Below are 10,348 nucleotides of genomic sequence, written 5' to 3'. Positions count from 1 at the left end.
GTTTCCCGCTCCCGCCCTGTGCTGCTGCCGCTGTATTTGAGGATGCTGTGCTCGGGCTGAGGCGTGGATAGGGCAGGAGGGCGAGGGGTATCCGGGCAAGGCAGGTGCTGAGAAAACTGTGCTTCGAGGCACGTATTTAACCCTTTCATCTGCTGACACCTCTAACAGAGCTGGCTGCCACAGGGAGGACTCCCTTGGGTGTGTGCTGGAAGGCTGGGTGCTGCCTTTGTTCTTGCAGCACTGGCAGCTTGGCAGGGGGATGCTGCTCTTCAGCAAACCGGGGCAGATGTGCTGCTGCTGCTGCAGCAAACCGGGGCAGATGTGCTGCTGCTGCTGCAGGCTGGGGCAGATGTGCTGCTGCAAACCATGAGGGGCATTGGACACGGCAGGAAGCCTTTAGCTCCCATGGTCCTTCTCAGCTGCTGGTGACTTCACGTGGCTCCTGCTGGTCCAGGAGGGCTCAGGGCAGGTGGGAAGGCGGTGGGCAGGCAGGAGGGCTCTGCAGCATGCCTGCAATAGGCAGTCCCGCTGCTCAGTGCTGTGTGACAGGCACTGCTGTCTGGGGCAGGTTGCATAAGGAAGGCACGCAACGTGAGCCAGGCTGCTGGGTTTGTTGTGGCTGCCAAGGTCTCTCCCCTTCATTCCCTGCCCCCTGATTTGTTTTTTTGAGTCTCCTTTCGGTCTAGGGCGTGATTCATTTGCTCATTTGTGTATGTGTTTCTTTGCCAATGTGGGAGGCATGTGGTGGGAGCTGCCCTCCACCCTGCTGGCTCACGTAAACTTTGTGGGCTGTGCCTTTGTTGCCGACTAGCTGAGAAATGAAGCCCTAGCTACAGAAATGGCTTGTCCAGCCCACATCCTAAAGGCTCCCCCTCCCTGACAGTGGTGTTTTGGTGGAACTCATTAGTGCTCAAATGGGAGATCGGCATTTCTGAGCTCTGCTGCAGTCCATGGGTGTCTCCTGCAAACTTGTGAGGCCCACAGCTGCCCCAAGCCTTTGGTCTGATGGGTGTGGATGTCCCTGGTCTGCCTCCATCTCCTTCCTTGGTGGTGCCTCTGGCTGCTCCAGCTACTACTGAATGAACCCAACAAATATCAAATGTATTAGTGTCATCTGTAATCTAGAAAATGTCATCCTGATGTCTGTCAAAGGAGCCTTAACCGTGAATCAGCTTTTCATTATTTGCTGACTTTATTCTTTAAAGCTAATAAAGCATCTTCCTACTGCCTCAAAACTTTGAAAACATTGGTCAAACCTAATTCACCAGTAGCACAAGCACTTTCAGTGATGCTCACTTTGGTATCAGGATGCTGTGCAGTCCTGTTGTTCTGGATGCTGGGTTTGGAAGAGGCAAACCAGGAGAGATGTATTTAACCACATTTGTGCCCGTGCCTGGCTTTGCAGGCAGCGTGGTGTGAGCACATAGGTGAGTTTGACCAACTCCTTTATACTCTGTAGCCTGTTTGAGAAACAGATTTAATCCCTGTTTTGTCAGTGGTTGGGTTTTTTCCTTCCTCTACGTCACCCTGTAAAGGGATTTGAAATCATCAAATTGAAGAGTAACCAATGTATAACAATGTGTGCAGGAACTGAGATCCGACTGAGCCCAACAGATGTGTGAAGAGCTACCCCTGTATGTGTGAAGAGCTACCCCTGCTCTTGCTGAGATGATTTCCTAAAGGGAGAGGAAGCTGCTGGTTCTCAGTAGCCCAGTTCAGAGCACGTAGCTGGAGGTGAGCAGTTGGTGTCAGACTGATTCCCTGCAGGTGTGACTTGAACATGTCACGTCTTGGCCAGGTGGAACAGTTGTGTGTGACACAACTGCCACAAGAAATTCTGCTTGGCTCTCTGAAGAGTGTGTGGAGCTGTGGAGGTTTGGCTTTAACACCTGTGTGTCTCAGCAGTGCCCTTTCCTTCCCAGATTACTGAAGCACTAAGAGATGAGGAGTGCCAATGGAATATGTAAACTCTGCTTTTTCACTCAGGGTTATTTGGCTTGCAGGGACCCTGATCCCTCTGTGCCCTTGGTGAGTCCCCTAGAGCCAGCCAGCAATGTCTTGACCTACTGAAGGAAGGCATCTCTCAGCATTTTCCAATTGTCACATTGGATTAGAGTATCTAAGCCCAGATGTGCTTTACTACTTGGTCATATTAACTTCAAGTAGCAAATGTGCCCATGTGGAGTTCTAGGATCTTGTAAAAATTCTGCAGATCTGCAAAATTTTAACACGCCCACCCCCTTTTGCTTGCTCAGTTTGGAGTAGGCATATATGTAATTTATTTGAAGTGAGCAGGACAGTATTTCAGGTATAAAAGGATAGTGTCTGGCTGTACATGTGTGTCCTTGTGAGGTCCTGGGTAGAACCTGTTGTGTAAAATAAGCTGCCATCCTCCTGCCTGGCTGAACAAGACCTGCTTGCTCCAGCATTTCTATAGATCTTAGTCTCCAGAATCTTAAGAGCTTAATTCTCTGTATGAATGCTGGGAAGAGGATTTCAAGATCCTTGAGAAGAAGAATAATGAAAATACTGGCTCTGCAATTGTTCCCTGGCTGCTTAAACCTTACTCAAATGGATCTAGAGCCAGAACAGCTGATTAAAGGTCAGCTTAGTGGGAAATGTGAATGAAGGACTATTAGGTTTCTTTGCAGGTTACTCAGGTTATGTTTCTGTGCCTGACCTCTGCCTCCTCTTTTGATTTCACCTTGCCTGGGAGCTTCCCTGACAATGGGACCAGGATTAGATCGTGTTGAGGGAGTTGTCTCATTCAGCTTTGGAAAGTGAGGAAGCATCTTCCTGAGGCTCCTGCTGCTGCCCTTGACCAGAGCCCAGACCTGGTGTGTCAGTGACATCAGGGGACAGTACTCCTGCCCTGCCTTCTGCCCTGGCTGGCTCCTAGGCCAGTACAGAGCCCTGCCTTTGGCGTGTGAGTGCAGCAACAGGTTTGTCTGTGTGCTGTTCTTTTCTTCCTGAGAAACTGCTGGTGCAGCTGGCTCTTGGTGTGCTGCAGACATCCATAGCTTCCTGAAGCAGCTGTGTCCCCAAAGTGCTGTGCAGGGCTCCTTGCTGGGCTTCTCCTGCACAGACACCCTTAGCTGTGTGCAGAATGGCTCTGTTTGTCTGGGCAAGCAGTGTAGGGGGGTGTCTCCCTCCAGCTCTCCTTCCATGGCTCATGGTTTATTTTGGGACTGATGTGGGTGTAAAGTGTCGGCTTGAAGCAAAACACTCAGCGTGGACATTGAGAGCACCGGGCTGGGAGGCTGCTTGCTGTCCTGAAATGCTGAAATAACTTGGATGAGGTGAAACTGTCCAGTGGCCAAATGGAAACCAATTCCTTCCTTATAGCCATGGGCTGATTGAGGTTTTCAGACCTCAGAGGAGAGTGCTCCTGGCATGGAACACTTTCTCTAGGAACAGTTCTTCACAGCTCTTAACCTGGACAAAGGCTATCTGTGTCCTACAGTCTTCCTGCCCCAGCTCCCATCTTGTACTTGGAGTCTCCTATAACTGTGGTGCATCCTGTTATTATTCTCTACTTCTGTGGGGTTTAATTAAAATGCAGGTCTTTAATTTTTAATTTTTCCTTCCTGTTGATTCGACTGTCTCTGCGTGAACGAGGTCTCGGTGCAATTACTGTGCTCCCCGTGGAGAAACAGACATTTAATTCAGCAAAGCAGACTTTTTCTTGGAGGGGGTTTATTTTCCTGATCTTCCTACTCAGAGGGATGCAAAAGCAAAACATCTAGTGAGTAAAGAATGCGACACTTTATTTGGTTGTTCTGGACACGTTTGCTGCGTCTCAGTTACCAAAATGTTGTGTTCCTTGCAGAGAGCTGCCTCCTTAAGCAAAGGGCTTGTGATGAAGCTGCTCAGCACAACTTGGATAGCAAGGCGAGTTGAAACCATTGGGGCAGGTGGAGGTTTCTCTTCACAACTCTGTTCTTGCAGCAGTGATGTAAAAATATGGAGTTTTATTGTAGCATTAAGGTGTATGATTTGCTGACCTGAGAAGAGAACCAGGCAAAAGTACCTTGTGCCTGCTTGTTGTGGGAGCCAGAGGAGACAGAGGCTCCTGCTGCTGTTTGGGACCCAGCTGAGCTCCTGGCAGGGAGATCGACTCTGAACTTTCAATAAAGGGTGGAAATATTGGCTCTCCGATTTCCATTGTCCTTATTTAGGTCTGCTTCAGCTAACTTAGTGCTTTTGCTAACTGAACTCTCCTTGTGCAGCTGTAGGTCACTGCTGAAACATGCAAAGACAGGATTTCTCTGCACCTCCTGAATTGCTGTCCCAGGCTTTCAAAATACTTCAGGTTCTTTCAGCTCCAGATCTGAGGCTTCCTCAGTTCCCCTTGTGTGTGCTAGGTTATTTGCTCTGTGTTCACAGAGATCATATCTGTAGGTATCAGACCCTTCCAAATGCAGCCTTGTTCTTTCTCCATGTCTTTCCAGCTCCAGCCATGTCTGTTCTGTTTGACTTACCGGTGTTTAACCTAACAGCCTTGTTGATAGAAGTGGCTTGTGAGGCTGATCCCTGTGCTGACCCCTGAGACTTGCAGGGAGCACAGTAAAACCTTGGTGGAAGATAAGTGCAGTGTTACCAGAGGCAGTTCTGGCACACAGATCCTCGCTGTACCTGTGAGTAGTTCGGGATCCCCATGCTGGTGGCAGGGACGCACTTGGCATGTGCCTTTTGGTTGTGATTTGAGTAAGGTGTGGCCCCTTTCTGCCGCATGTTCTGAAGATTGCTTTGATTTGTAAGCTGCCAACTTAGACTGAAATAGTGTGTTGAGGGTAAGAGTGATTTGATGGGATTTAAACAGATTTTTATCCATCCCCCACACACCCTGCCCCCCGCCGATGGAGAGGATAAACATTCCATTGTTTTTTGTGTGAAGTGCCTTTTAGTACCAGCAGCCCAGCACTGGGGGATGAAGAAAGCAGATGTGTCCCATGTCTTTTTAAACTGCTTTTGTTTTTCTGATCACTGTAAAGGAGGCTTTTAATTTTTTTAATTTTTTTCCCCCCCAAGCAGCAAGTGCTCCACAGGGTTTGATCAAAGCTCATAAATGATGAATTGAAGGAATGCCCGGCGGAGAACAGAACGCCCTCCTTGTGCTCTGCTCTGTGTGCTGAGAACACCATTGTTTCTTCCAGTACCTTTTCCATCCTCGAGCTCGGGGCTGCACAGAAAAGGCCTTTGTTCCTTGCCTGTCAGCTGAGACAATGCCAGTGTGTTGTCCTACCTCTGCTCTCAGCACCTGACTGGCCGGAGCTCTGTGGGTTTGGGCAGGCTGAGCGCAATTGTCCTCCAGCTCCAGCATTACAGAGAAAACAAACGGCTTCACAGCCCCCCTCCTCCAGATCCTGGTCCACGTGTGTGTGTCTGTGCCTGCTGTTTCCTTTGGGATGCACAGGAAAAGCCAGCAGCCTCTCCTGTGCTCCAGGTTGAGAGGTGCAGCTTCACCTGTCTCCCAGTGCACTCAGGGGGACAGGAGGGGACAGAGGCCCTGCCACTCCTGGTTTTTCCACCTCTTTGTAACTTCTGCAGCATCTCTGGTTGTGCTGTCTTGTGATGCAAAGCTCTGCAGAGGAGAGAGCTTGTGGTCCTCTCTCGTCTTGGTTTTTGGGGCTTTTAGCAGGAACAAGAGCTTTGCGAATGAGGAGGGAGAACAGATGGCATGGGGTGGAGAGGAGAGCAGGGACATGTTGTCCTGGCAGGGACATGTTTGGGGAGGTGCTGGAGTGCAGACCATGAGCCTGGCTCTTCCCTGCTGCTGGCCCTGTGTGAGAGACCAGAGTTCAGGCAGAGCCACGGGTGCTTCAGGATGAGAGCAGCAGTGCTTGCTTCAACACCTGCCCCCACTCCTGTTGGGAGGAGCCTTTAGCTGCATCTCTCCTGCTGTTTTACACCCAGGCTGATCCTGCCTGCCCTCGGGCATTGCAGCAAATCAGTGGAAAAGGTGGTGGAGGTGCAAGTCAGCCTTGCAGTGCTGCATTGCCAGGCACCTGGCACCAGGGTGAAGTACTGTAGTTCAGGTGCAGGCCTCAGTCAGTGGCACTTGTGCCAAAATCCAGCATCAGCTCCTCTTTCATTCCCACCTCCTGCTGGACTTCACCCCTGCATGAGCAGCCCTGATGTTTCACCTGATCTGGGAGAAAGAGCTCGGCAGTGGGTTTGAGAGGAGCAATGCTGATGCCTGCTAACATTCCATGCCAGAGGCCAGAGATGCCCATGCCATGGAGTAAGGACCTGACACAAAGGCAGTGCTGGCTCCGGGCCAGTGTGACAGATGATGTCTAGTCACTACAGCCCGCCCAGCAACTTTCTCTGGCCTCTGCTATCCTCAAACTGAGCTGTCTTGGCTTCAGGTTTATCTTTTTCTGAAGTTTGTTTATGGGTATGCATTCTGAATTCCCCCAGCTGGTGGTAACTTCTGTGAAACTGTGACAGCCCCAGTGTTCCCGTTACCCAGAGCCTGAACTGGGCTGCAGAGACCAAATTCCATCTGCTCCCAAGCTCCCCGTGCTGGGAGGCAGAAGTGCAAACAGCTTTAACCAGAACAATGTAGCATTGCCTGGGTGAAGAATGTGATTTACTTGCATATGTGTGGCATGTGAACACCAGGGCCAGAGGGCACCACTCGAGTCCTTTCCTTTCTCTTTCCTTTTTTTTCCCTGCCCTTGCCTGAGCCACTTGCTAGCACTTTTGTTTGGGGGTGAGCAGAAGAATGTGTGGGTTGACAAGAAGAGGTGGGAGCGAGATCTTCAGGAGCCAGAAGTCTGAAACTGAAAAAGCCAACAATCTAGGAAAGCCTTGTAGACAAGTTTAAAATTAGATTGACCCTATGCTTTCATATTGCTGGAATTTAATTCCTCTGACCCTGAAGCTTTTGGTCTGACTCAAAGCAAGGGTTCCCAGGCTGTGGGCAGTGGAGGCCAGTGCTGTCTGGGGCTCTCGTGTGGCCGTGAGTCTGTATCAGAGACAGATGCACCCCCTGGCCACCTCCTTGTATTTATGAAAGGTTGGAGAAGTTCAGTCTTGAGAAGCCAAGGAAGCCTCATCTATTTCTGCTCTCTTTGTCTGTATCAGCATGGGGCTTGTGTCTGGAGCCTGTTCTCCCTCAAACTGGGATACTGCTGTGTGTAAAAGCTGATCAGAGCTTTTCCTTTTTCAGACATGATTTCTGTAACTGTTTCTCTTCTGTTCCTGTTTGCAGGTTGTGCAGCTTGACATTAAAGAAACTGGTAGTCTTAAAGGAATTGGATAAGGAGCTTATTTCCGGGGTCATTGCTGTCAAAATGCAGGTAATTACTGCCCAGGTCTAAGAATTGTGTTGTTTCACTAAGAATACTGGCAGGTGCCCAAACTGAGCTTTACCCCCACGTAAGGATCCACAGACTTCTTCAGCTTCTGCAGCTTCCTCGTTGCATCCACAGACTTCTTCCCAAGTCCATCAAGGAGTTCTGGATCTGTGTAGACTCTTTTCTTACCCTTCTCCCACATTCCAAACTCATTTCACTGTTGTAAGTGAAGAATATTGTTCACCGGTGGCTCAGCATGAGCTTATCTGCATGTAAAAATGCTCTTCACAGATCACAGGTCCCCTTTTCTTCCTGAGCTGGCACTAAATCCAAGCCTGGATCTCTATTTACCAGTCTAGGGCTGAACATCTTGGTAACTGGGTCTTGGTTTGGGGGAGTCTGGGCCTTCCCCTGCTGCTGGGCAGCTCTGCTGTCGAGTCTGTAGCCAAGACTTGTCAGTGGGTTTGTAGGGTGCCTGTGCAGACTAATTGCTTTCCTAAAATACAGTTGTCATCCTAAGTAAATAACCCACTTCACAGCAGATGTTTGTTCCATTTAATGAGGTGCCTCCATGTAGGTCACTCTGCCTGGAGGGGGGAAGGAAGGGGCCCACGTGCTCCCATCACTGCACACCCTAAAGTGCTTAACCAGGAAAAGCCTAGCAGACCTATAAGTAGAACATTAACTGGGCTGAGAAGCTGCTGCTTTTCAAATGAAGAGCTAGGCAAACCCCTGCAGAGAGCTGGTTGTGTCAAAGCACGCAAAGTCTCGTTTGGAAGGTGAAATCAGAAGGAAAAACACATAGCTGAGGATTTAATTGGTGTCTCTCATCTCTGAGTGGTCCAGCTGGGATAAAAATGTGCCACTCTTAGGTTGGAGGGCGTTTGTGCACCCACAGCAGAGGGCAGAAAGGCAGGGAATTGCTTCACACACCTGGATTTGTGGCAGCCCCAGAAGAAGCACTGCTGTGGGTTTCCAGGCTGTCAGATACTGCTTATCAAGGCTGAAAGCTTTCCATATGTTTGTACTCCTAGATGATGAATGCATCACTGTCAGCACCTGAGGCTTGTCAGAGACTGATCTGTGCCCAGAGAGTGCCAGACTTGGGTTGAAGAATTCAGAAGCTTTTATTAGAGCAAGACCTTCTTTTCCTATCCAGACTACTGCTGCTTACACTTTCTGTAGTGAAAGCTTGTCCAGACCCACAGATCCAAAGGGAATTTTAACACATGGGAGTTTCACATCCCATTTTGTGTGTGGGTTGTGGTCTGCATTGCTGCAGGGTTCAGACACTGGAACCTGAGCAGTCCTCTCCACACCAGGCCCTGCTATTAAAAATCCCTTCAGAGCATGCAGGTTATGGTGCTGATGCTGACAGGCTTTTCCAGGGATGCTTTATTTGCCAGCACTCAGGTTTCTGACATGGCTCTTGTTTGAGGCTGGTGGCACTGGATCATCAGATACAAGGTCTCTGTCAAACAACTGCCTTTGTGTGGGGAATTGCACTCGAGTTGTCAGACACCAGAGCCCTTCCAGAGGGGATGACTGAATTCAGACCTAATGAGAGCATCTTACCTGCATCTCCCATGTTTCCTTGCAGCCTCCAGAGCAGAGATGTTCAAAGAGTTGTCAGCTGTGTTTCCCGAGCCGTTGCTCTGTTTATCTGCTGCAGTCTTTTAAAAGCAGCTATATTTGGGCTTTCATTAGGTTTTGGTTGCGTAACCAGCAAAGCAAGATTGCTGCCATCAGGAGCTTTGCACAAATGGAGCAGCTGCTGCTGCTGCCAGCGGCCAGGCTGGCTGTGCTTCACTGGCACGTGTGCTGCTTGTCCTGGGGGCAGCCCGTGGGTGCCTGGCTCTGCTCTGTGTGTGCTGTCACATCTGCTGGGGCTCAGGCACCTCGGTGTTCCCAGAGAGGAGCTGGAGCTGTGCAGGGCTGAGGCACCGCTGCAGATCACAGCCTGAGCCGTGCCTTTGGGGAGGAGGGGATGGAGACGAGGCTCTCTCTGCTGCTGTCTCATCTCCTGATGCTCTCTGAGGCTGATGGGGCAGACCACATTTCCCCCTGGATGTAGCTTGGAGGTGTTTACCCCCCCAGTCTGTCTCTGATTTCCCAGATGCTGCTTTTTCGAGAGCTACAGTTCTGTGCTTCTGGGAGATCAGCCCGTCTGGACAAAGCCAGATCTGCAGCCTCAGCAGAACGCTGAGCCAGAGACCTCTGAAACTTGCACTGTGTTTGAACAATGCAGAAGGGTTTGCTAGGCAGCAGTCTGTCATGTTTTCCTGCTAGTTTTCCTTCAAACATTGCCTGAAATGAAATGCTCACACAGTAAATAGCCTGGTAACTCTGTTAGCATAAGGCAACCCACACACAGGGTTGATTTGGAGTTGCCCTGTGATACATTAAATCTCCAGACTCCACTGAGATGCTTAGTGAATTTTTTCTTTAATATCCCTAGCTACTGGCAATTGTTTAAACAGGTTGAAGTCCCCATTTTCCCCGGGGAAGGGTGTGTGCACAAAAAGAAAAGCCCAGTCTGCCATGGCTAACCCCAGAGATTTAAGCATGATGCTGCAGCTCCAGACCCAGGAGACGAGGAGCCTTGTACCTATTGGCTGAAGTGAAAATAGGAGACTTCGACTCCGGGGAGGGGGGTTGACTCGCAGCTTTTCAGTGCTGGGGTTTGGCAGAACAAAAGCTGCATTGTTGCAGTTAGGGACAGTAAATATGCCCAAATCTTTATTAGTCAAATATCTCCCTTTCATCTCATTAATATTTCACAGAAGTACAAGGTCAGAGCCATCCGTTCACTTCTCTGTGGTAGTCCCTGACAACGTTTCCTGGTGTGCAGTAAACAGGGCTGGGATGGGATGTGAGAGGTGCCTTCGGGGCAATTCACCCGCTGCTGCTGGACTTTGTTTCCCTGCAGGGCTCCAAGCGCATCCTGCGCTCCCACGAGATCGTGTTGCCCCCGAGTGGACACGTGGAGACAGAGCTGGCGCTGACCTTCTCTCTGCAGGTAGGGCTGGGCAGGGCTGCTCCTG

The 10,348-nt window shown here is 50.0% G+C and overlaps 1 protein-coding gene across 2 annotated transcripts in view; it reads left to right on the top strand.

The window, feature by feature from the left end:
• Positions 1 to 7,222: 7,222 nt before the first annotated feature.
• The window catches only part of PACS2 (phosphofurin acidic cluster sorting protein 2), a 47,292-nt gene continuing 44,166 nt past the window's right edge, over positions 7,223 to 10,348 (top strand). For both annotated transcript variants that reach the window (XM_031061657.1, XM_031061656.1), the window contains exons 1-2: positions 7,223 to 7,307; positions 10,234 to 10,323. In XM_031061657.1, the coding sequence (XP_030917517.1) occupies positions 7,302 to 7,307; positions 10,234 to 10,323 (96 nt within the window). In that variant the 5' untranslated portion in view covers positions 7,223 to 7,301. The remainder of the gene's footprint in view (positions 7,308 to 10,233; positions 10,324 to 10,348) is intronic.

Source organism: Geospiza fortis, unplaced genomic scaffold (assembly GCF_000277835.1).
Source record: "Geospiza fortis unplaced genomic scaffold, GeoFor_1.0 scaffold5, whole genome shotgun sequence".
NCBI lineage: Eukaryota > Metazoa > Chordata > Aves > Passeriformes > Thraupidae > Geospiza > Geospiza fortis.
Note: the sequence above shows the minus strand (reverse complement) of the source record. Positions and strands in the feature narration are given on the sequence as shown.